Source organism: Cololabis saira, chromosome 5 (genome assembly GCF_033807715.1).
Source record: "Cololabis saira isolate AMF1-May2022 chromosome 5, fColSai1.1, whole genome shotgun sequence".
Taxonomy (NCBI): Eukaryota; Metazoa; Chordata; class Actinopteri; order Beloniformes; family Belonidae; genus Cololabis; species Cololabis saira.
In genome coordinates this window covers 21,711,445-21,739,142 of record NC_084591.1, presented here as the reverse complement: position 1 = coordinate 21,739,142, position 27,698 = coordinate 21,711,445, and the positions used below count along the sequence as shown (strand labels likewise).

Here is a 27,698-nt window from a genome sequence, read left to right as displayed (position 1 = left end):
CCTGGTCTGGTCCTGGTCCTGGTCTGATCCATCGATGGTCCTGGTCTGGTCTGGTCTGGTCTGATCCATCGATGGTCCTGGTCTGGTCTGGTCTGGTCTGGTCCATCCATGGCCTCTTTAAGACATCCAAGAGCCTCTCCTGCAGTCTGCTGCACAGAGGTGTCTTCACCTTAAACAAAACAAGTCATGCATTAAGTATTTTTGTATTTATTTTGATACAGACATAAATAGTGATAGTTCCTGCTCCATGGGGGTCATAGTGCTTTTGGCATAAATAACAGACCAAACCTTCCTCAGTAAGCCCGACCCAGGTAAATTGGTTCAGCCACCGTTTGTCAAACCCACTGGCTCTGTGTTTTTGAGAAGATCTGTAAAGATGAATAAAAAGTCATGTTTAAATCACGTACACGTTGGCTTCGCGTTGATATGCTCCTAATGACTTGGAAACTGACTAACAGGTGATTTATGGTTCTGCGTTACACCAACGCGTACCTTGCGCCGTAAACTCTGCGTCGATTTAACGCGGAACCATAAATCAACCTTAACGTTACCCTCGCCTCGCAAATCGTCCCGTCCTGCGCTCTGACCCTCGCTATAACCTTTCATGCATATTTGTTACTACTTTCAGCCCTGACAAAATTGCAGCATCTCGTCGGTAACATGATGTATTACTTTTTAACTGCCTGTAACGTTAATTGCACTGTTTCACCTGCACTCTTGCTTCTCCTGGTCGCGAGGTCGCCTTTTAAAGTACTATATATATACCGAATATAAGAAGAATAAACAAGACATGCTTGGATGCTAAAGAAACAATATTTACCTGTTTGAACAGCCAGGGAAAACCAGGACGCCGATTTTTAATACAACAAATAGCGGAAAAACACGTAAAATAATTCTGGAGATTTCGTCTTCTTCTGCTGGTGCTCTGTCGTTGATACAGCGCCCCCATAGCGGCGCAATGCTGCAACTGCAGTCAAAATAACATCCATCCAGTCCAACGCCTGCCAGATAATAACAATTTTCATGACGTCGGATTTTTGAGAGCTGGGGGTGGCACGAAATGAGGCGGAGGCGGCCGCCTCCTAATTTTGAATGCAGGAAAAACCCTTATATACACAGTATATATATATGTATATATGTATGTGTGTGTGTCTCCGTGTACGTCAATATAGAAAGTTCTTATTCTTCTTATTCCTGTTTCTCAACAGGCATTTTGATGGCAACCACAAGCTGGTCAGATGGAGGTTAGTCTTCCATGGCTGTGTGGATGGCTTCAGCAGGACCATCATATATTTACAATGCTTGTCTAATAACCGAGCCTCAAGTGTCTTGTCATTATTTTTGGAAGGAGTACATAATTTTGGATTGCCAGTAAGAGTTAGGTGTGACCATGGCATGGAAAATGTTCAAGTTGCCCGCTTCATGTTGGAAAGAAGGGGATTAAACAGTGTTATTACAGGTGTTTCAGTTCACAACCAAAGGATTGAGAGACTATGGGCTGAAGTCAATAGAGTTGTATCCCGACATTTCATTAACATATTCAATTTCATGGAGGAACAGGGTATATTGGACTCATTGAATGAGCAACATCTGTTTTGCTTGCATTATGTCTTTTTGCCAAGAATTGAACGGGCATTAACAGAGTTCATTAATCAGTGGAACAACCATGGTCTTTCTACAGAAGGTGGCCAGACGCCTCTTCAACTATGGCATACAGGTGTCATTAACAATGTAAGAATCCATCCAGTTATGAATGACATATTTGACCTCAGCTATTACGGAATTGATGAACACGGACCATTACCTGAACTTCAAACCAATAATAATGTTGTAATTCCTGACATTGATGCCACTATTAATGAGACCAGAATGAACCTTTTTAGGCAAGTAGATCCTCTTGAAAATGATGGGAACCATGGTGTAGATATTTTTTCTTCACTTTTGCACTTTCTACAATGAATAACTGACTTTGTTATTGTCATGATAAAACATTTTTAAATCAACTTTATTTTCTCAGCTCTCATTATTGCAAACAGCAAGGGAAAGCACAAATTCAAAAACACAAAAACTTGGCACTTAAAGTGTATAAAAAACTGTATATTACAAACAGATATACAGGGAAACAAATACAGTGTAGGCCTGTTTATGCCCTTCCAAACCCATAGGTGTTCCCGAGAGCAAAGTCAAACTTCTCCCTGAACAGCTGGTACGATGCATGTAGTGGCAACTTAATGCAGTGAATGCAAAAAAAACCTGTATATTACAAACAGATATACAGGGAAACAAATACAGTGTAGGCCTGTTTATGCCCTTCCAAACCCATAGGTGTTCCCGAGAGCAAAGTCAAACTTCTCCCTGAACAGCTGGTACGATGCATGTAGTGGCAACTTTATGCAGTTAATGCATGTGTTTGCCATCGGAAACATTGGGGAGAAAAAGTCATCATCATCATCTTTATGCATGAACTGCACCGAAGGAACTGGGGAAAAGCCAATGGGTGGCACAACAGAGGCTCCAGTAGCAAAAGCCAAGATCTTCTGAAGTTTGGATGGACCTTCTTCTTCTGCACACAAAAGAAAGCATTATAGAGAGGTGGTTGGTACAACAAAAATCGAAGACTTCTCCAGAGAAATTACACCAAAGGATTTAGTGTTATGAAAAATATATACAACAAACTCACTTACCTTCAGCATCCTGGAGATAGTCTCTCCAGAATGTAACAACCATTTCCTCAGAAGCTCTCTTGTTGCTCCCTTCTGGAGACAGACGGATTCTGAACAGATCATCCATCTGGTCAGCAGTCATTATGCTTGGTTCGTAGCAAAACAGGGGACGAAAACTATCTGGGTGACTTCGAATTTTCTCCAGAACCCCAAGAGTTTTCAGTCCTTCGCAAAATCTGCAAACAAGGAAGAACTCTAGAATGTTTGAAAGTTTAATTGTGTTCAACTTAAAAAAATAATAGAGTTTCAGTTCAGGAAATTTGTGTCAATATTCAGATTAATCTGGCAATAAACAGCTGACCCTGAATACCTGTAAAATGGACCTTGAACCCTGTGGATGATCTGAAACATGACAATGTCATGCACCAGCATATCCTTGTCTCTTAATGACTTCATCAGCCTCAGGCATCCTGCATTGGCTAAGTAGTCAAGCAGGGGGGCCTGTGACTTTTCAAGCTCCTCCAGGGTTGTACTTTCAGACACCTGGCATCATGAGGAGCAGATAATTATTTATTTAAGGTAGAAAGTATTTGTACAAATTAATATATGAACACTGACATGGTATTTGAATTAAACTAAAAGACCAGGGGCCTCATTTATCAAGCTTTCGTGCGCACAAAACAGGGCTTGAAAGATGTGCACGCCACCTTCTATGCAAAAGTTGGGATTTAAAAAAAAGAAACTAACAGAAAAATGTGTGTATCTTTACGCCAAACCTGACCGTCGCGCATGAACATTTTGAAGATATGGGGAACTGGCGACGTAGACGGTGAGGTGGTGAAATGAAGCCAGATTCCTGTCATACTTTTAATGTCATCACATATCAGACTTATAATATAATAGCGCTGATCGTGTCCCTCTGTGTTTGAAGCTCAGCGTCAGCGCTTGGGTGGCTCTGTGCTGCTGCTGCCGCGGTGCAAGACACGCCAGGAACCTCCTAGTCACCCACCACGACAACTGTAGAGTGACTGAGAACAGAACAAATGAGTGCCGGGCCACTGATTTTTTAAATATATATATATATATATATATATATATATATATATATATATATATATATATATATATATATATATATATATGTATATATATATATATATATAATATATATATATATATATGTATATGTATATATATGTATATGTATATAATGAGTTTTACGCGCGCGTGAAACCTTTACGCACGCGCGTAAAGCCTAAATTATGGTTCCGCGTTAAAACGACGCAGAACCATAAATCAGCCATTAAGGTTTCAGGCGCCCACGTAAAGCTCATTATATATATATAAAAAAAATCTGTGTCCCTTTAGGGGCTCTGTACCTCTTTGCCTCAACCTTCAAATCACGCCACTTATTTTTTTTTCTGCCACAGATCTGGCTGTGGCACTCACGGTATTTACAGAAGCAACAACGTGCTGCCACTCACTCGCTTTATTTTTATTAGTGATGCCACTACTGTGACCACCAAATAATGTCGTCTTCCTGGCCTCCACCTCATCCACAACATCACTTCTCATTCATCCTGACGCGGAGCAGAAACAGAATGCAGGCAAGCGCTGCGCATGATCAGCAGGCTCATTCATATGCAAATAAAATCATCATGTAGTTTGTATTGCCCATTCATGGTAAAATGTGGGCGTGTAGAGGGCGGCATATGAGGCAAATTCACATGCGCAACCTTCCAGGTGGACTGTGATTTATAAAGCGAACATTGCGAGCGAGTGTGCGTGCCCACGGTTTTATAAATCAGGATTTTTTTGTGCGCACGCCATTTTCGGTTTTTGAGCACACGTACACTTTTAGTATGAATCCTACGCACTCTTTGATAAATGAGGCCCCTGGGGCCTCATTTATAAGAGATTGCAGAGATTGAAGGTTGCACACGTGAATTCGCCTCATACCCCGCCCTCTACACACCCACTTTTTTACCAAGAATGGGCAATGCAAACTACTTGATGACTGTATTTGCATATGAATGAGCCTGCTGATCATGCACAGCGCTTGCCTGCATTCTGTTTCTGCTCCGCGTCAGGATGAATGAGACGTGTCGAGCCACCGTGCCACTAAATTTCACGGAAACCGAGAACGAGATGTTGTGGATCAGGTGGAAGCAAGGAAAATAACATTATTTGGTGGTCACAGTAGTGGCATCACTAACATTGACAACGTCGTTGCTGCTGTAAACGCTGTGAGTGCCACGGACAGATCTGTGGCAGAAATAAAAAAGAAGCAGCGTGATTTGAAGGTGGAGGCCAAGATGAGAGTGGCCCGGCACTTATTGTTCTGTCCTCAGTCACTCTACAGTTGGAAGTGGTGGGTGACGAGGAGGTCCTGCACCGCGGCTGCAGCACCAGCAGCACCAGAGCGATTCAAGCGCATGGCGCAGCTGGAAGTGGCCGTGTCCTGACTGACGCTGAGCTTCAAACACAGAGGGACACGATCAGCGCTATTATATTATAAGTCTGATATGTGATGACATTAAAAGTATGACATGAATCTGGCTTAATTTCACCACCTCACCGTCTGCGTCGCCAGATCCCCATATCTTCAAAATGTTCGTGCACTAGGATCAAAGTTTGCGTAAAGATACGCACATTTTCCTGTTAGGTTTTTTTTTTAAATCCCATCCTTTGCGTAGAAGGTGGCGTGCGCATCTTTCAAGCCCTGTTTTGTGCACACGCAAGCTTTATAAATGAGGCCCCAGGTCTCTACAAATAGCAGACGCCTAAAGTCCCCTTACATTTCAAAGCAAAGTTCTTTTTTTTACCTATACACATTTCTTAAATGTGATCATTAAGAAAAAAATCTTATCAATTTATACATTGATCCATTGAAAGCAAAAGCTTATTTTTTTACAGGTTCTGCAAAATTGAAAATAAAGAAAAAATAAAAAAAAGTATTACCTTTTTCACTTTCTCTTGCAATTCATTGTCAGCTATTTCTTCAAGGACTGGATTGGCTGAACCATCGACCAGAAGAGTAAATAGTGTCGGAGAGAAGAAGTTTGGTGGTGGACCACCATGTACCAAGCTCACTGCTATGGCTCTGCCAACTGTGAAGTACCAATCTTCTCTTAATGCTGCAAAATACAGGAATAAAAGGATGATGAATATGGATATGCCAACAATTTAGGAATATATATAAATAAATAAACAAATGTGGCGAGAGAGACAGAAAGATAAAAAAACATTATTATCATTATTATTATTATTATTATTACTACTACCAGTGCTGTTTAAAGCCAGGTTCTTGCTGTTTTCTTTTCCCTCGAACATGGGGGACACAGCAATGGACTCCATCAGCAGCCTCAGGAATTCCCGTTTTGGCCCACCTAAATCCACTCCTTCTTCATTTTTCCCCATGTCGTCAGAAAATTTCACCCAGATCATCGAGTTGGGGCTGTAAGATACCCTTCGGAATCCCCGCACAGCTCCATCCCAGACAGCAGAGCGCTTGACATTGAATTTGCACTGCTGCGTGTTAATCTTGTTTGACAGTTCCAGCAGTATCTCTTTAATAGGAACATGTTTTGTACTACAAAAGAGAAAAATAATTATAAGAGACAATAATGTGACTTAAGAACTGATATCATACAAACACATAACTGATGTCTTGTAAAATTATTGTTCATAAAAAAACTAGATAGATAATAGAGATCTAGAAATAAAACAGTTCATATGGATGAACAATAATCTAATAGTGATCTCATAATCTCACATTCTGTGTACACTACTCACACTGGAGTCTCCAAACTGGCAATGATAGCCTGGTTTAAGTCATCGTCGTCTGAAGACTCATCAGGAATCATTGAAACCAGTGATAGATATGAAGAGTAGTCATCATGACTACTGGTGGCAAGGCTGTCAACAGTTTGACCACTTGTGCCAGGAAGGCAATCACCCTGGTCTACTCCCTGGCTTTTTATACTAGTGGTATCCTCATCATTGCTGCAAGTTCCAGGGTTGCCATCTTCATTTTTCGAAAGACTGCTTAATGGAGCAGCAGGGCTTGTAGTGCATTGACTTTGGATTTGCGGAACTTCATCGCAATCATCCTCACTGCTATTGGTGGTTGGTGCTGTCTGATTATGTTCATATTCTTCCTCCGAGTCATTCTTAAAAAGAAAACAAGTATTCTTAATATACATGTTGAAATATGAATAAAACAAAAATATTAAAAATAAGTATCATGAAAGAAAAAAAACTTACTAAAAGGGTTTTTGATGGCCGTACATATAGCGTTTTCGTTTTATAGACTTTATGGATCAGCATCCCATTCAGCTCTTGACCCTGTTGGAGCTTAGGCAACACCAATTTATTGCCACAAGCCATCATGAACTGAAAGCTACAAAGAACATTGTCAATTAATGATGTACATGTTACAAAAAAGTACTTTTACTACGTTCGTAATAATTCTGCTTTCATATTTTGTTGCGTCACTGTCAGCAGGAATGGACTGTGGAGATATTTCAACAAGAAATTGGCTATACCTGACATCTTTTGGAATGTGGTCACCAAATCCCTCCCTGATCCGTTCCACAACAGTATGGTTGTCCCAAGCTTTCAAGAATTCAAATGCACTTAGGACATGTCCATGTTTGTGCAATTTCAATTTTGGACCTTGCCTGCAAACAACATCCCATGAGGGATTTGGAAGGAGTATCACATCCTTGTTAAATGTGTCAAACTGCTGTGCCTTAGTTCTGAAACAAAATGAAAACGGCAAAATCAGATCACATTGCTATTACATTGTTTATTAGAAATAAACTCCTGCCACCTACTACTATGCTATTACTACTTATGTAATGCTACCATTGCTATTACTATTAATTGGTAGTAAATTATAAACCAATGCCATTGCTTTATATACCACAATGTCAACCTCATATTTCGGAAAATAATTATACAATAAATCACTTAAATGCTAATTATTGATATTATTATTCAATCGCCCTTATCAACCATCTCACTACACCATACATACACAACATTAGAAGAAAAAAAAGCCCAACCATGAGGCCAGTTGAACAAATGTCAGAAAAACAGGTTAAGGGGATCATACTGTAAGTGTAAGCATATAAAAAAATATGTTAATGACCAGCAGAGGTGGGTAGTAACGAGTTACATTTACTCCGTTACATTTACTTGAGTAAGCTTTGGGAAATTTTGTACTTTTAGGAGTAGCTTTGAATCACTATACTATTTACTTTTACTTGAGTAGTGTTCTGTTTAATCTCCAGTTTGTTTTGCTCCTGTGAAGCACAGCATTATTCTTTTACGTTGTTTTCACTGGTTGTTAGTCTGATGCTGCCATGGCAACCAACGGTCGCCAGTAGGTGGCAGCATTGGACCGTTGGTTGGACCGTTATTCAGAAAGACGCTCTTAACAACGGTAACGCGATCCAGGGAGAGAGCGTTTAACTCAGAGCCTCAAGATTGCCTTTAAAGCATCGTTGGTATGTTTTTAATTACATTTGTGGATGATTTTAATGCTGAGAAATATTCTGGTTATTATTAGCTGGTTATAAATGTTACATAATCCACATTTCTCTGTTAAGGTAAATAATAACCTGACGTCTCTCTGACGTTACTCTGACGGACTGTATATAATTTAAGTCTACCTTATTGTATATTTGTTCTAAATAGACTGTATTCTATTCTGTTTTCCTAGTTTTACCCTACTTCATCGTATCAATCATAAAAGTTCAAAGGAATCAGAACTTTTCTCCGTGGTTTTGCTTTGAAGAGGAGTTATCTGACTGTTGACCCTGGCAAGGCGTTGGGGGAGAACAGTACAAGTAGATTTGTGAAGAAGAAACTGTTACTCTTACTCCGCTACATTAAGCTACATTGAGCTCGTTACTTTTCTTTTATCCCCTCCGCGTACGCGTCAATCTCTCTCTCTCTCTCTCTCTCTGAGAGAGAGAGAGAGAGAGAGAGAGAGAGAGAGGCGCATTTATTGAAGGCTGATTTATGGTTCCGCGTTACACCAACGCAGAGCATACGGCGTAGGGTACGCGTCGCCGCGTACCCTACGCCGTCGATTTAAGGCGGAACCATAAATCAGGCTTTAGTCAGAGCGGGAGAGAGAGAGGTCCGCCAGGCTCTACCACGTGACTGTGTTTCACCAATCAAACGTAGTTGCGCCGTGTAGTCTCGTCACGTGACCATATTCAACCTCAGTCGGCGGGACAGGATTGTCTCATGGATCTATAGGATTGTCTACAGATAAAATTAATCGAAAATGGCACTCATCAGCAATGCAGACCATGCAGACGCAGAAGAAAAAGGACAACACATTAAAAGCATGTTCACTTTAAAAACGGTGTGAAACACCAGCAACAGTATGCAGTGTCTTCATTGTTTGCCTTAATTTATTTTTTTATTTATTCTGTAATTTTATTTTTGTAATTCGTTAAAGTACTTGAATTTACTTTAAGATTATTTTAATTTAAGCTATTTTTTAACAATTTTATTTTATTGATTTAATTTGCCTGAAGATGATTATTTTGTACTTTTTTCTGTTTGAATGGTTGTGTTAAAAAATAAATAAGACATTACTCAACAGTTACTCAGTACTTGAGTATTTTTTTCACCAAGTAGTTTTTTACTTTTACTCAAGTAATTATTTGGATGACTACTTTTTACTTCTACTTGAGTCATATTATTCTGAAGTAACAGTACTTTTACTTGAGTACAATTTTTGTCTACTCTACCCACCTCTAATGACCAGTTAGCCAGTTTACCATACACACGTGCACATGTTGAAAACATCAGTATTCTTAAGAATCAGATAATATTTGAAGGACATATAAAACGATGCTAAACTCAAGGTCTTTATATAACCTTTTCCTCTTTCTGCCAGTATTCCATGAGCCAAAGCTCTGTTGAGCTTGGTAACGTGGCGTGCATGTTCTCAAACCCATGGCTGCCGTCGCTAACGGGATGCTCTGACGAGGCTGCCGGGATGGGAACAGTGACGTGAGGCGATCATCCAGCACATCTGTACTCGCAGTCACCGGGGGGGGCTGTAGCCCCGCAGTTGTGACACCTGACAGGGTCCTTATAGTTTCGGCTGAAGCCAATATACTATTCAATAAAGATGTTGCTTCAGTCAGAGTTGTTGGCTGCTGAGAAGACATTGCTATATCAATAAGTCGAAATAACTGCCAGTAAAAAAACAAAAGAAATCGCGCTAAACAACTCACTTCCGTTTCTACTGAAATGACGTCCGTTTCTACTGGAATGACGTCCGTTTCTACTGGAATGACTTCCGTTTCTACTGAAATTTTCAGTAGTGTGTACGAGAAGATTTCACTAGTGAATATGAAAGAATTTCACTAGTGAATATGAAAGAATTTCACTAGTGAATATGAAAGAATTTCACTTGTGAATATAAGAAGATTTCACTAGTGAATATGAAAGAATTTCACTAGTTTGTGTAAGAACGTTTCAGTAGTATCTGTGAGCACATTTCAGTTGTATGAGTGGATACATTTCCAGTTGTATGTATAAGAGCATTTCACCTGTGTGTCTGAGAGATTTCACAAGTGAGTGTGAGAATTTCATATGTGTTTATGAACATTTCCAGTTGTATGTATAAGAGCATTTCACCTGTGTGTCTGAGAGATTTCACAAGTGAGTGTGAGAATTTCATATGTGTTTATGAACATTTCCAGTTGTATGTGTAAGAGCATTTCACCTGTGTGTATAAAAAGTTTTGGATTTCATATGTGTTTATGAACATTTCCAGTTGTATGTGTAAGAGCATTTCACCTGTGTGTATAAAAGGTTTTGGATTTCATATGTGTTTATGAACACTAATTCAGAATTATGTCCCTCACGGCACCTCATAAAATGGTCTCCACAGCTTTTGCACAGTTGCATTAGTTACAAGCATGTCTGAGCTCCAGGTCAAACAGGAAGATTTAGCACATGTAGTTAGTGGTATCAGATCGAGGGGCAGCTGCAGCACTTTGTATAAAACAAGCAGCCTGTTGGGGAACCGATGTCTAAATACGTAAAACAATAAAAAAAAAAAAGATACATTCGCTTTAATTTTGAGCACATACAAGAAAATTAAATTGAAGAAAAGAAAAGTGATGCCTGAGCAAGACATAATTGAGCAATTGCTTTGTATTTTGTCTTCAGATAACAGAGATTCAGTGCATTTGACAGGATGATTCAAGATAACAGTGGAATCGGCAAAGGGAACTAATCCCTTTAGAGCCTTTTGAATTAATGGTGGGCATGCATACATTACACTCCACACAAAGTAAACAACACTAACAGAGGGAGGCTGGAGCCTCTCCCAGCTGAAACCAGGCCAGAAGTGGGATAGTCCCTGGACGAGTCACTGGACCCCACACAGACAAATACATGCCTGTGGTTGGTTTAGTATCATCAGTCGGCCTCATGGTCCGTCATGTTTCTGGACTGTGAGAGGAAGCCGGACTTCTATTAGAATACTAGCACAGGTACAGGAAGGAGCCTTCTTCCTGTGAGATGACAGTGCTCCCTACACCGCTGCATTGCAGAAATGTCACAATACATTCCATGTTTAAGCTGCTACTCAATACAGTCGCAATAGCCTTGCAAATTTGAGGCTTCGGGGACTAACCCTTCTTTGACTGACTGTGAAAACAACACCAGCTTTATTTTCTTTTTAAAAAAAACCCTGTTAAAGATGCTATGTTATGGAGTCATGAGCTTAAGGATGCAGAGGAAAAAGCAGCAGGAAGCGTCTCACAGCGAACATCAAAGACTCTTATATTCCTCTGGTCTTCTATCAGGCTTTTCCGACATTTCATTCTTTATTCACATGGAGGATCTTTTGCAATGGTATCCCCCAAAGTCCTTCTTATTTCCCATTCAGATCCCTTTGTTCTGATACATCCAGTCCCTGAGGTTACCTCTGAGCGCTCTCCTGTTTCTGATCAGAATTACTCTATTTTTGTGTGTGTCCAAGCGGATGGATGAATATGATCTTGAATCCCGGATGATTTGTTGAGTTCCAGCGATGCAAATTATTAATCATTTTCCTTCTCAGCCATTTGATGCACACGAGGGGAGTAAACCTTGAAAGGATATGCAGATGATGATGAGAAAGAGGAGAAGGGATCAGCTCAACAAAGAGGAGATATCAAAGTAGGGAAATGACTTGTGAATGTTGAGAAAAGTGCTGCTTAAGATGTGATAAGGGTTTACCAATACGACTACTCATCACCCGAGTGCTGCCTTCATGATACATCAGTCTGATTGCGGACAAAACCTGCTTGCATGGTAACATTAATACACAGGGATGGTAGCATAATGTGCCCTGCTGACTGATTAACAACAGCATCAGCATAAGCACGGCTTTCTGAGATAATCAGGCTAGTTTATTGTTTTGACTCTCCGTCTAAAAAGAGGCACCGAGAGTCTAGCTACCAGCTGCGGTGCAGATTCTCATCTTGCAGTTCACAAATACAAATGAAAAGTAGCCGTGAACACGGGTGCTGTGTTTCCATCAATGCTCCAAGGAGCCAGAGCCGATAATTGCCCGCGACCACTGCAGAGCCATCTGACATGAAACCAGCTTTCAATGAAACACTTTCCCTTTGCGCTGGATAGCAAGACATTATCGAGCTCTTTAAGATCAATTCTGACAGTTATTCAGACACCTGATAACTCAATAGATCCGGAGAGCTTGATGTAAAAATCAGATATTCACCAGAAAGGGAAGCACATTGATTAAAAGATTCAGAGGCATTAACTCTCCTGCCACGTTTCAGTCAGCTCCCTCTGTTTTATTTTTGCAAGTCTCATACCATCAATATTTGTCTTTCTCCATCTTGCGAATAGACTTTCTTCTGTTAATATTTGCTTTCTCTTACTTGAATCAAAATCAAATATTATCCCTAACGCCAGTCCGTTATTTTCTGTGATCAAAGGGGGAGAAACATGGACTTTGACCCGTAATTGTGCTTGTGGAGCAACAGCAGTGTCCCAATCAGGCACTGATGTGGGTCGAAAATATCAAAGCCGCCCCGGCCAAAATATCTTTCATCTTATTTCTTATCATCCTCCCAAAAGTTGTGTCCACAACTTTGTACAGGAAAGGTCTGAGTTCGCTGGCTGCAGCCAGAGCTGCTCAAATTTGCCAGTGAAAAACAAAGTATGACAAATTTTATGACATATAAACTCATTAAGTAACATTTGCTTGTAGAGTCGAATTATTTTGTACATTTACTGATTTTATTATGTGTATATAAGTCGCAGATGCTGTAAAGATGTTTATTTCTGTTCTGAAGTTGGATATTTTAACATGGACGTCAGAGGAGATTGACTGTCTTTTGGAGCCAGCCTCTAGTGGTCAGTCGAGGAACTGCAACGAACCTTAGTTCTCCATGTCTCCCGTGTGTGTGTGTGTGTGTGTGTGTGTGTGTGTGTGTGTGTGTGTGTGTGTGTGTGTGTGTGTGTGTATTATATATATATGCACACACACACAATGCCATGGTTGTTTTGATGTGTACACCACAATGTGTAGATGGGATATTTATTAGACACAGTTGTAAGAAATTGCACTGGGAATTAAGAAATGTGATCTTTGCCTCAGTATTGGTTTAGCTTTGCTAAGAAGATTGGTTTGTGGCCTGATCAATAAAGTCTGAAAATTAGACCAGTGAGGCTATTTACCACGGAAGAGTTAGTGTGTGTGAATATATATGTGTGTGTTTTTCACTTTTCTACCTTTATGAGGACTTATGGGAGGCTGACGACACCATCCAGTCATTTCTTGTTCAGGAGGTTGTTTAAGGCAAGAGGAGACAAACGGAAAACAAAACAACCAAGCATTTCATTGAAATGATATCCGTGCTTTAAGTTGAAACATCTCCTGCTGATAAGCTATTCTATCTAATGAAGGGATTGTGGATGGATGTGCAGGAACCTCTCGCTGGAAGCACAGCAACATTAATACATGTGTGTGTGTTTGGATGTCAAAACAACTTAATTTTTGTAGGATATTGAATGTTCTAAATGTCCAGAAGGCAGAAATGAAAAAGCTGCCTGAAATGTTTTGCAATTTTATGTTTGTCATTGGCAGGAAATCAAGTAACTCAAACAGTTTCATCACACATTACATTATTTAAAATGGAGCCTCTCCTTTTAGAAATATGGAAATATTTCCCCCCCTAGACTTTCCTTCCGTTAAAGAGATTGATTAATCAGCTTGGGGAAGGTTGGTTGCTATCACTGATTTAAGATTGCTATTTCTGCAGAGATTCTTTTTAATACCAAACTAATTAGCAAACTTGAAAAACTTTTCATTGATTCAGTGGGTCAGATAAACCCAATTACTGGACTTTTGAAAACTGAAACATGAGTCAAGATTAATGTGTGATGAGGTTTGCTTTGTGTCTAATCATCTGTATGAGAGAGACAACAACAACTTCCTCCTGGAGCCCAACTCCACTCTCGTATATACATAATATTAATACAAAGTGGAAACTTCCAGCAAGCTCAGTCAATTATTTAAAATGTGCCCACGGCATCACGAGCAGCAGAGGACCCCCTCCGTTAATTTTTCAGATCATTAAAGAGTGCTGTTTGTAAAATGGAGATATTGAAACGGTTGTCAGTGCACCGAAGTAATCCATTTTCAAAATGACTGTGTCTATTAAAACGCCAGCCAATCTGATACTGCAATGGGCTTGTGTGTGTTTGTGTGTGTGTGCGCGTGCGTGTGTACGCGCGAGCTGGCTAATAATAGAGATGGGAAAGGGTTTTTTTTTTTTTTTTTCTTAGTAGTTTGTAACCTGTTATGATATATGAGGACTCTTCCTGAGTTAACCTCATCATCTCCTCTCTCTCGGTCCCCCTCAGATATCCCTCCTCTTCCTTTTCCTCCCCTCCTCATCCATATAAAACCCCTCATTATGCCTTGGCACACTTTTGCAGCTGTTGTCCTCGTGTTGTCTCCATGCAATCACAGCAGATGGCTGAGGGAAACCCCACTGATAAGACCATCTGAGTACATTCATAGCTACATATAATAAGATATCCAGAAGCTTGCGTTTGGAGGAAGTTACTATTGAAGTAAGACGAGGTACAGTAACACACTCAGTCTGTCTGCCTCGGGTCACTAATGCCAATTGTGTCATTAGTCACTTTCACATAGAGATTGCAGGGTTGAGATGCACTAGAGAGCCCTACTGCTTTCAGACATAATACATTTTTATTTAATAAAATGTAGCATGAAGTTTATTTTCACACTTGTTCTCCTGTCAAGATTACATCCGATGAATAAAAAGATCTGTCACAACACATCTAAAAAAATTGTCACAAATGGGTAAATAAAGAAAAGAAAGCTTTATGCTTTTCCATTAACCTCAAGTCATCTTTTTTGTTTTTATTTTTCCGCTTCCCATTTCCACTTACAACAGCACCCACTTTCATCAAAATGTCACATGTGAACGTGTGGCAGGCGTGTGCATAGACAGCAGCAGCAGCTGGCTGCGGGTCGAAAAGTCAACGACGAATGCAGACGGAAGCGGAGCTTTTTAATCCGCAGCACTCACCTAATCAAAGGGGCAAAGAAAAACAATCAGAAACGTGAAAGGGGAAAAAAATGCTTTGACATAAGGTTTGTGGGAACAATTTAGAAAGTTAGATGTCAAAAAATCAAACAGCCTCTCAGAGTTATAACTCAGTCAAAAGGAAGCATGCTTTCGGAGCATTTCATGTCAAAAGCTGCCAAAGAATCATCACGATTTTCTTCTGAATCAAAGCAATCCAGTGATAGCTGTCACCGCAAACAGGAACTAATAATAGACCAGTCTGCACGCTTTCAATGGAGCCCTGTGTATGGCACTTGTAAATCATTGCTGTTGTGTTTATGCCTTCTTTTCAGAGATTTTGAAATTTTCCTCTCAAAACTGCCAGTTGCGTGGTGTGATCCCAGGAATTCCAACAGAATACATAATCAACTCCTTTCACTCTATTTTTGCTGTTATTTCCCATCATTTCCTCCCATTATTTCTCTCTTGAATGCAACGAGGATAAAAAATGCGCCCTTGCGAAACAAAATGCAAAATACATGGCCAGCCTGGCGAGCGAACACGTGTCTCCGGTAAAAATGAATCCAATCGATGTCTGGAAAAACAAACACAGAAGCCTCATTAAATCAAACCCCAGAGAGAGTTTTCAGATTGATTTCTAATGTTTACAGGTCGTCCAAATTAAATTGTAATATGCAGGCACAGCTATTTAGATTTGCAGGACCTTATCACCACAATACAAAATATTAAAGTCTAAACTGACTTCAGGTGCAGGTAAGGCTCTTGGTTTGGGTTAATACTACCACTACGTGAAGGTTGGATTTCTATATTTAATGATAACCATCTACAACTCTGACCTGAAACCAAAATTATCAATATGAAACAGGAAGTCATATTTCCTGTGTTGTCCCAACCATCCAGCCCAGTCAAAGCCTTCTTTTGCCGTGTGTCTGGTTCACATTGCTGCTTTTATTTCCCTAATGGTGGACTGATTGAGGACTTTTAAACCATGTCACTGACGGTACTGATTTGTGCATAGACATCAATGTCGCCGGGGCAGCTGGCAAAGTGTTCCTACCACTTTTTAATGTGACTCTTTTGTCACCACTTTTTGGAAATCCTGTAACTCAACTCAACTCAATCTTTATTTAGAAAAAACACAGTTTAAAACAATCAAGGTTGACCAAAGTGCTGTATAGTTAAAAACAGCGGAATAAAAGGCATATATTACAAAGATAAAATAAGTACAATAAGATCAGTACAAAATACAAGAATACAATGAAATAAAAAATAGGACTAAAATAATTAAAAAATAGAATGTGTTTGAAATAAAATATTGCCAGAATTCACTAAAACTAATCAAAAGCCAGGGAGTAAAAGTGTGTTTTTAAAGCTGATTTAAAAACCTCAAGTGATCGTGCAGATCGAACATGAAACGGCAGGTTATTCCAGAGCCTCGGGGCCTCTGGAATAACCTGCCGTTTCATGTTCGAACTGCACGATCACTTGAGGTTTTTAAAGTAGCAGCTGATTGGAGGATCTCAATGACCTGGCAGGGTTTTGGGTATTGAGGAGGTCAGTCAGATATTGGGGGGCTAGTCCATTAAGAGCTTTAAAAACAATCAATAACATTTTTAAATCTATTCTAAAAGCAACAGCCAGGACAGGAGCCAGTAAGGAGGCGGGCAGCTTCCTTTTTTGTACCAGCTTTAGGCGGTGCAAGAGTGAGTGGTCCAGGCAAAAATAAAGAGAGTCGCAATAATCCAGTCTGGTGTTAATAAAAGCATGGATTACAGTCGCCAGATCTTTTTTGGCCTTTTACTTTTGATAAAATGCTTAAATGATAAAAAACGTTTTTTATAACTGAGCTCACTTGACGATCAAATTTTAGCCTATCATCAAAATTACCCCAAGATTTTTAACAGAAGACTTAATGTCGGGCGTAAGGGGACCCAAAAATTTAAAAGGAAAGTCTGCTGGACCACATCCAAACATAAGTTCAGTATTATTTTTTATTATTTAAATGCAGATGCAGATAGTTCATCTGTTTGCAATCTCTTGACTGACAACTTTTTGATTTAACTTTCACAAACTGATGTAAAGCAAATTTGCCTCCTTTCACAACATAAGTATATATTGACAAAAGATAAATATAACCTCAAGATTTTACTTCTTGGATGAAAGATTTGAAGAACTGAATTTGTGCCATCATGAGCAGCATAGTGTGAAGGTTTGAAATTTTCATTCTGAGTGCGATTCCTGGCAGTCACCAGTCTGTGTTTTTAATAGAAATTCAGTTTTGAATATGCAGATCTTTTAATTGACTATGCCTACATGATGCAAATGCATATTACACAGCAACAATAGATAGAATATGTCATTGTCCACAATACTTCAGAAAATTAGAAGAGCTTAAGCTGATTGTTACTGTCTCCAGTACTGTTCAAAACAAACCGACACCCATGGACCTTTTACGATATACGCATTTTACATTTCTGTAGAGCCATCCATTTCCTATACCCGCTTTATCCTGTGCAGGGTCACGGGGTCTGCTGGAGCCTATCCCAGCTCATTACAGGCGAGAGGCGGGGCTACAACCTGGACAGGTCGCCAGTCCACCGCAGATTTCTGTAAATGTTTTGAAGAATAAAATACCCACAGATGGAATACAGTCTTACAGCTGCTGTTAAACCAGTTCTGATGTAACATCTGTCTGGTTTTGTGTTGCCTGAAGCCTGGAGTGGCGCATACGCAGCAAGTCCCCTGAACTTTTGATCATTTCTCAAAAAGCAGCGCTCAACCGCTTTTTTAATTTCATGTCTCTTCTTTCTTCAGAGACTGAGAAATAAAAGGTTTTAGTAGGCATTTTAAAAGTTTTCTGAAAGAGGGAAAAAAAGAGTCAAAAACAATGTCTTAGGACTGAGGAGTGGTTAGTTTTAAAAAGTGAAAATGTTGCTGTCGGGGGCTCGGGAGGTTTGGCAGTAGTTTCCAAAGCTGTCCATGCATACTTTAACTTGTTTGGTCACAAACTATTTAATTTTACTTGCTGGGAGGAAGGTTTTATGCATCTAAACTCAGATTTATCCATTTAAACTAAATAACTGGCTTTTAATAACTAATGGGTAAGGGTTAAGGTTACATGGCCTGCCTTCTAAAAAGATTCCTACTAATTCCTCCCATAATCCTGTTTCTTTTTTTCCTTTGTTAAAAGAGCCTTTCCCCCGTAAACCTGAGGTTTTTTCTAACATAGACAACTTTTTCTTTTAGTATATTCAGTGAATCTGGCAGTGTTAATCAAACTGGCATCCTTTTATAATTGCCCAGAGATCTTATTTTAGTCAAAAAGTCACCCTATTAAGTTTAACTTAAAGAGCATATTGTAGGTTAGAATTTTTTCAAAAATGATACCTGACCTTATGAGAAAATGACTATGTGAGAAGTTAATGTAGGATTTAATATGTTTTACAAGACATAAGGGCACTTATTCAGAGGAAAAAGTGGCTGATTTTAGCCAAGCTCCTACAAACGCTTTTTTTTTCGACCACCGCGTCATATGACGTAGCACTGGGGAGACGTCTCCACAGCTCTGCTCCATCTGACTGCCCAGACCCCGTACACACGTAGCCGGGTATCTGCTAAACCGAAGATATTTTCCTACGTTTTGACCTGTCATCCACATGAAAACGCAAATAAACGAATGTTTAAAAAAACTCCAGGCAAAGGGAAGATTTTTGAAAACTCTGTTTATGTAGATGCGTGTAGACCTGGTGTAGACAGAGACAACCGGAGTTTTGCGTTTTTCGAACGTCACATTATGCTCCAAAACAACAACAAATCTGCTCTGAGTCTGACGTCTAACGTGCGATCCAGAACTGCAGATGATCCACCATCTGTCCTCCAAGCTATTTATTAAATAAATGGTCTCTGCTACCCGACGCAGAGCCTACGCCGCAGGGTACGCGGCGACGCGCAGCAGGGCTGCAGCTGGGCTGCGTCGATTAACGCGGCAGCTCCGCGGCGGACACGGGGAAACTCCAGCTCGTTGCCCGAGGAGGAGGCGCGGATCCCGGGGAAGCGGTGCAGCTTCCCCAGGGCTGCAGCTGTGCTGCAGCTGGGCTGCGTCGATTAACACGGCAGCTCCGCGGCGGACACAGGGAAACTCCAGCTCGTTATCCGAGGAGGAGGCGCGGATCCCGGGGAAGCGGCGCAACAGAGGCGGCCCGGAGGCTGGAAGACCAGATGATCTACAGGTTTGGAATGCTTATGAAAGTGGTCGAAAACGCAGATCTTCGGTTCTGTGTGGAAGGTTTTTTTTTTTTTAACAACGATGTAATGTGGATAAACGAAGGGGGGGAAGTATTCGATTTTAAAAATACCCGGCTATTTCGGATGCTTTAATCAGAAAAAAGAGAAGATAATAAGCCTGTTTTCTGTTTAGAAAGTACAAACGTAGACAGATTACAAGTACTCACCCATCTTTTAGGAGTTATTTTCGGAGTTTCTTTCAGGAGCACGGGCAGGTGCTGTAGTGAATAAAGGCGGATTTATGGTTCCGCGTAAAATCGACGGCGTAGCCTACGGTGTAGGGTACGCAGCGCACGCAGCGTTCTGTGCGTCGCCGCGTAACCTACGCCGTAGGGTCTGCGTTGGTGTAACGCGGACACATAAATCAGCCTTTTAAAAAGCGAGTTTCAGCTGTCAATCAAAAGAACGTGGGGGGACTAACGGGTAACGTAATTATAAGGCTGTGGCCCGTCATATTGGTGTGAATACACATTCACAACCTCTTCAGTGTCACAACTAACAATAAGATCCATTATTTTTCCTATTGTTGAATTCACCGCGCTCCCTGATGTCACGTCACTTCCGGTTCAGCTTTTTCAGATGCGGAAGTAAAATACTCTCACAAAAACAACTCCAGAGGTCACTGTAGTATATATTTATGCGTATTTCAATGAAAATTCAGTTCCTACATTATTTTCCTACACATTGATTCACAGGGATCTCCAACCTGCAATATGCTCTTTAAACACCAGTAATCCACATATTGCTTAAAAAAAAAGAAAGAAATCCCCCCTGCCTGACAAGGGTGTGTGGTGGACCCAAGTGCAGCACAACGGCACGGAGTCTTTATTAAAGCCGACCTCACAGCAGGCAATAGAGCAGAGTTCAGTCCTCAAGATCGTAGTTACGCTCAGAGGCAGGAGAGCAAATATGAATGGTCCGAGTGCTGAGCAGATCTGGAAGCTGGAACACAGGAACTGAATCACCAGGCAGCCCAGGGAGCAGGCAAACAGAAACCAGACACGCTCAGGCAGAACTGGTGGTCGGGGACAGAAGGCTGAGGTGATCACCAGGTCTGAGACAGGCGAACAGGCAGGGTTGAAACCGGGGGATCAGTCCAAGGGTGAGTGCTGGAAATAAAGCAAAGAACAACCCGGCAGTGACTGGCTGGGAGTGGAGGGGCTGAAGTAGCAGCAGGGCTGATTGCAGATGTGGAGCAGGTGTGGAAGGCGGGAGAAACCATAGTAACAGATGAGGAGGCGGAGCTGGCAGGTGAGTGAGGCAGGTATGGAGCTGCAGTGGATGTGATCCTGCCCACGCGCGTTAAACATGCACGTCTGCAAAGAGAGTTCGTTATCTGTCTGTGCTGAGTTTCTATCAGTGACTCCACGCGCCCGTGGCAGGAGAGGGGATGGCGTGGAGCCTTCTGCTTGAATTCCCACATCCCTCATGTTTTTAACTAGCAGCTGAAAGATTCTGCTGTTTTGCAGTATGATAATGGATCCAGACATGTCCTTTTCCTGTAAGGCATGACTCTCATCAATTACCTCTTCTGAGCTTTCAGACTGTCCCAGTAACACACACACACACACACACACACACACACACACACACACAGAGCTTGCAGTGAGCAGTGCCATATTTGTGCCTTACTCTTGATTTCAACATTTTTTACTTGTCCTCTATTCGTCCATGTCTCACTTTGATTCATCTACTTAAGGTATGTGTTTTGGTTTGCTGCTCCGGGCTTCAGAAGTGGGCCAACATTTGCATTCATTATAATTTTTTCTTCCACGTTTTTTTTCTCCAGGTATGCAAAGTATCCTCTGCTAATATTTAGCAAGAATTCGTTATTTCTTCCCCCTGACCTCTTCTCGGTTCTTCCTCTCTTGCCACTGGATGTTTGTTCCTCCTTTTTATCCCTTTCTCTTCTTCATCCTAATTAGATCATCCTCAGGTGCCCTCTTTATTTCTCACAACAAAGTGAACGTGTTGTTTAGCGACTTTGAAAATTTTGCAGGTTGGGTTAAAAAAAATGATAATACTGAACAATAACACAGAAGCGTTGGTGATTTAGCCTACTTACAGTAGTTCCTGTGGCTAATTGACAAATATACAGTAACTTACTGCAAAGCTGTAGCTTTTTGTTTGGTTCTGCTTGCAGGCAATAGTGGCTTTTCCTGAAATCCACCTTAAAGTTGAGATTTCATTATCTATGAAGGACGTTCACTGTGAAATCCCTGAAATAAAAAGGCAGAAATATGACTGGGAAAACTTTAGCCATCAAAAATATTTGGCCTTGCAGCCTACCGAGGTAGTTTAGGGTCCTCTCAAATGTATTACCTCCCAGTCAGTTAGTTTTGGGGTAAAACCTCTCGCTGGTACTTTTTGAATTCAAGGTTTGTGTTACAAGTTCTGTAAGAAAATATCTGAAGAGCTAAAGAAAAGCTCTTCAAACACATCTTTGGAGAAGAGCTGATTCAGCTTCTTACCAGTGAGATGGACAAAAGACTCGGCGTAAAACAGCCATTATTTAGACTATTTAAAATCTAAACCTAGAAAGCTTTAGATTTTAAAGAGTTTAAATAATGTATTTACCCGATGAGGCATGTTTCTTAACCTACACACCAATTTGTTCATATTTACCCTCACTTAGACTAAGTTAAAGGCCAACAGAAAAGAAAGACTGTATTTAGAGTGCATTATTTATTCAGCAGGATGATTACACAGAAAAACACACATGCACGTTCACAGGAAAATAATAATGATAATATCTGGCTGTAACTGCTCTCTCTTCCATTGCCACCAGAGGTAACCCAACATGTGACGTCCACATAGGTGAAATGCACATGCCAGGGTCTTCAGGATCACCTCTTAAAATAACATCTAAACCATGTAGGAGGGGGACTGGGAACAGTTACACAGAAGAAACCAGAGAGACTTGTGACATGAGAAGTGTTTTCTTCCTTAAATCAATGTCATCTGTAGTGTTCACACTTCTTGTCTAAAGAAATCACTTGTATGTAATTTTTTTCCAAGGGCTGTTAAAGCTAAAATCTCATTGCCATTCACCGAGAAATAGACGTAAAATAGCTTTAAAATAAGTCAAATCTTGTCCTAAATTGAATTATTAAATTATGTGAAAGACTGTTGGAAAAACAATTGGCCCCTATGTGGGAAATGGGCCCCTTAAAGGCCCCTTTCTTAGAAAGATCCTAGATCTGCCGCTGTGTGGCACCCACTTCTGCAGCCCTGCTGAGAAACGTACACCCTACTGTTGGAAGGTGCAGCATTAAGGTTAAAACCCACAGTGTTAAACTACATCTTAAGTGTGATGTTTTTCCTCAGGTTTTTTGAAAAAGATAAAAGTATTTAAAGTATAAAAGTTCAGAGCTGTTGGTGAGAGAACGAAGCCTCGCGTTTTGATCGTGGTGTGATTTTGAACATTTCTGACAGTTAGATGAGCATTTTACATTTCTGCAGGGATGTATCAGTGTCAGAGTTTTCCCTTTTCGTTTTCGCCGTGCACATTCCCGCAGGGGAAGGCTTGCGTCTGGTTTAGAATGCCTGGCATGAAACTCCACAATTCTGCAACGAAAATCAATTTTCTCTATTTTGAGTCTTTGTCGTCCTCTGGAGCTAAATGTCACCAATGATAGCTGCAGTCACTCCCGTTCTGAAGTGTTTGTCCTGCCTCAACCAGCTCTCCCACTTCAATGTGGTGCCAACAGTAGGACATTTTTTGTTGTTGTCAATACAAGGACACATGCTGAAATGTGTCTGCTGCAGTTGCATGCAGTTTCTGAGGGGCTGGTGTGTTTGGATGAATGTCTCATGCAAGTCACTTGTAGTTATGAATTTGAACTATAAGATCAAATCTTTACCACACTGGAATTGTATCACAATTAGACAGTGTGCCTTGACGTGTGAATGTATGTTGCAGCCTATTTTCTACGTATAGACACTTAGACACAAAACATCAAGAAGTAATGTGGGTCTTCTATTTTTTTCTCCCTTTGGATAACTGCCTTTTCACCCTCCTACGCATGTGATTAAAGTATTCCTTTAGCTGTAATTTCATATGATATGACATGATATATGAGAGGAGGGAGATATCAAAGAGAGATATGAGATATCAGATGACATAATGTGATTTTTGTATGCTGCTGTTGTCATCATCAGATATAGTTGGATAATCTTTCCAACTCAATCTAAGTTTGTGTTTCCCAGCAGAACGTGTACTTCACCAGCAACCAGCAGCTCCACCTGGGCGTGCTGAGCCCAACGATCGATGACGACGACAACAAGTGTCTGGTGGACGTGAACAGCAGGCCCCGGCTGCTGGAATGCAGCTACGCAGCTACCAAGCACATGAAGCTCACCTGGACATTCTCTCAGGTGAGGTTCAGCAACACTCAAAGAAAAAAGACACGCAGTTGTAGAACCGTGCACAAAAAAGACACAACAAACCTCGGCTTTGCATGTGTTTCAGTCCTTTCAGCTGCTCTGTGGAGATGTTTGCAGACTTTGATCAAACTAGTTTTCTTATTGGTATTCTGGAAGTAGCTCTAACTTTGATGCAGGAATTCCACGTGCTCCTTTAAAGAGTGGGAGTGAGACCTCCTCCTCCTCCCTGCTTTGTCTCAGAACACCTCTCCTACTTTGTCAAAGCATAGATCATTCGTTCCCTTTTTGTTTACACAACAAGCTTTTTCACGTCTGTATTAGTTGGATAATAAGCTTTCACGCATCCACAATTGATGACTTTTAGAAAAGCTCACTTATTTTAATCTTCACATTTTTAGTGTTGCCTTAAAGTGTGACAGAAGAGAGTAGGGAGCTGGATAAATATTAAAAGGAAAACACTACTGTATTCAAACTCTAGGCCTCTCCAGTTTGTCAGCTTTTTTTTTTACATGCCTGCATACTGTTTTGTCTTGGAAAGAAATAAGACTTATTTTATCACGATTAAGATGCCTTGTCTCTCTTTCCTCACTTTTAGTCCAGCGTCTTTAGAGAACAATAGCATCTCACTATCCTGCAGCTCTCCAGTTCTGTCGGTATCTGCAGCTACTGGGCTCACTGGCAGGGGAATGGCCCCCTAATTAGCTTCATCGAGTGTGAGAAATCCCACTTCAGATTCATGTCAGAAGTCAATGTTGAAACCCATTAGGCTTATCCCTGTAGGTTTGGAAAGATGTCAGTTTTCTCAGTTTGAAGTTTCAAAAATGAGGACCTGGGATGAAATTATGTCTTTCTAAGGGAGAGGATGAAATGTTAGATTCAAATTCGAAGATGAAAAGAGAAAAGTTGGTGTCATGATCACGTGCCTCAGGTCAAACTTAAGACGTTTCATTGGAAAGATTAAACAGGTAACACTGCCTCACATGTCCCACAGTTTACAGTATAACAGCTTAACATTTACCTTGTAATCCCTCTGAGCGTCCAGTGTAATTTCGTTGTATGATTCAGTAATGGCAAAATACTTCCCGGTTCTTACCAGCACTTACAGGAAATGTCAAAATTATTATCCCCCAAGGAGTTATGGAGCACTTTCCCAAAATGCTGACCAATGATTGCATAATTTATTAAGACTCCTACTTGAATGACTTTTGAATGTAAAATGAAAAAATTACATTTTATTTATACAAAATTAAATAAAAATGGATATGGTTAAAATTATTAACCCCCAAGTGATTTTTGCCTTCAAACGTTATCTGAGCTATCAGTCAGCATTTGAACGTTACTACTTCTAATACTACTACTACTACCGTATTGGCCCGAATATAAGACGACCCTGATTATAAGACGACCCTCTTTTTCAAGACTCAAATTTGAAAAAAGACTTTTTAAACACCAAATTAAATTTTTATACAGAAAATAATTACAGTACATCTTAAACAAATGATTATAACAATATATTCGAGAGAAAAAGCCTGTTATTTTGCCTCATTCAAATCATGATCTTGAAGTTTGCATCATAACTTGTTCCACCCACTTTTCTCCAGATTGTCGCTACGTTTCTCCTTTTCTGTTGTCTCTTCTGTTATTTTCTTCTCTTTTCTTTCTTACCGCTATTTTTTATTTTTCTTATTCATGCTACTGCTGTTTTTATTTTTCTTCTTCGTGACAGGAGTTTGCTTTGGCCTGGGGAGTAAATTTCAGCATCCGCTTTAAAGATATCTGGCGCCATCTAGTGGTGTAAATGGGTATAACGTCTAGACCCCGAATGTAAGACGACCCCCACCTTTTCAGTCTTATTTCAATGCAAAAAACACCGTCTTATATTCGGGACAATACGGTACTTTCATTTAGCAGACGCTTTTTATCCAAAGCGATTTACATCTGAGAGAACAACACAAGCAAGAAATCACCCAGGAGGGTCCAGCTGCATCAGTGCTGGTCAGACCAGACATGGTGCTGCCCTGCTAGTGCTAGGGTTTTTTTGTGCTTGTTCCCTTCCCACCCAACACAACAGTTCCTTTATACAAGAAAGCTACGTCTTACAAGACACCACCATAAAATCATCTTGTCTTAAGTGCATGCAGCTTTCTCAGTGCTGAGTGCTGAAAAGAGTTGGATCTTCTAACTAGTTCTGATGAGCAGAGAAGTTCTAACAGCAGAAGTGCTCCTTAAAGAGCTGAGTCTTTAGCTTGCTCTTAAGAAGTAGGTCCAGACCCTGCGGATCGGACAGAGTTTGGAAGGTCGTTCCACCATCGGGGAACAATGGAGGATAAGAGTCTAGCTACTGATTTCATGCCACGTTGTGGTGGAAGCACCACGGGTCTTTCACTGGCTGAGCGGAGCTGTCGAGAGGGAGTGTAGCTATGAAATAAAGGATACAATTGGTTTTTGAGGAATACTGTAAAGAAATCTGCTTCCAATCCAGCTTCAGGTCACTGCCGGGTCTTCCAGTGACCACACATACAGTATAGTACATCTACAGTAAAGTGGTTTAAAACTTTAGTTTACTCTCCAAAATGTCCATGGAGACCAACACCAGAATAAGTAAAGTGACTAAAGTGTAAATGTGGTCGTAAACAGTAGTTACAGGGATATATATATTTACAAGTTATAGCCGAGGTTATATGGGTAATAAATAAAACAACCAAGAGTCTCTGGTATGTGAGTGGGGGTGGGGGGCAAGGGGAGGATAACTGTACTATGGTTCTGTGTGAACTGGAGAAGAATCGGACGGAGATAGAAGGTGTGTGTGTGGAGGAGATGAGGAGGTGGATGGCTTTGGGACGAAGGTGGCCTTCCTCCTCTAGGTCCGCAGGCAGGGCAGCGGACCCGCCGTCCAGGGGGGAGCCGCTGGAATGCTGAGTGGAGGACGTGTGGGGGGCCTTTGGGGATTCTTACTGCCAAGTTGAGTGTCTGTCGGTCATGAATGTGAGCAAGAGTTCTCACGGGCATGTCAATGATCTTAGAGCAGACTGAAACAGTGCTCTACAATCGGTTTCTGTTGTGGAGGCTGATGGAGTTGAACCAGCGGGTTATTGAGAAGGTGATGATGCCCTTAAAACACTTACTGTAAGTAAAAAGTCTGTGGAATGTGTTTGATGACTCCAAAGGAGCTGAGTTTCCTCAGGAGGTATTGACGTTCCTGGCACATGCCGAGAGTGTCTTGAAGGAGAATTTCAGTAGGTTATCAAAGATGGTGCCCAAATATCTGAGCTCCTTGAACAGCTCTCCTGGCTTCCCATGGATGATGGTGGTGGCTGCTGAAGCCAGGTCCCTCTGCTTCTTGGAATAAATCACGTCTCCTTGGTTTACTGACATTCAGTTCCAGGTATGAGCTGTCGCACGACTCTACGAACTCCTGAAGAGCTGGTCCGAGGTGATGTGAGGGTCCCGACAGGAGGACTGTGCCGTCACCATATTTGACCAGTTGGGCTGTGTGGGTCTGCACGAATCAGTATAGGATAAAGAGCAGGGGTGATGGCACACAGCCCTGGGGGGAGCCGGTCGAGTTAAAACAGAAGTCTGAGAAGGAAATGTTGACCAGTACTCTCTGGGACCTCTTAGTGAGAGAGTCCAGGATCCACAGAATTAACTGGTCGTTCAAGACGGAGCTACGAAGTACCCAGGAGCGTTTCTCCAGACCGTAGCCCTCCAATCCACAAGATACTGCAACCCACGACCACAGTGGGGA

General features: G+C 41.0%; 1 protein-coding gene across 2 annotated transcripts in view; it reads left to right on the top strand.

The window, feature by feature from the left end:
• The window catches only part of galnt18a (UDP-N-acetyl-alpha-D-galactosamine:polypeptide N-acetylgalactosaminyltransferase 18a), a 215,994-nt gene that overhangs the window by 168,945 nt on the left and 19,351 nt on the right, over positions 1 to 27,698 (top strand). Inside the window, exon 10 of one of the 2 annotated variants that reach the window (XM_061721205.1) lies at positions 23,777 to 23,941. In XM_061721205.1, the coding sequence (XP_061577189.1) occupies positions 23,777 to 23,941 (165 nt within the window). Of the gene's footprint in view, positions 1 to 23,773; positions 23,942 to 27,698 lie in introns of both variants that reach the window. The other variant, XM_061721204.1, reaches the window with a different exon arrangement.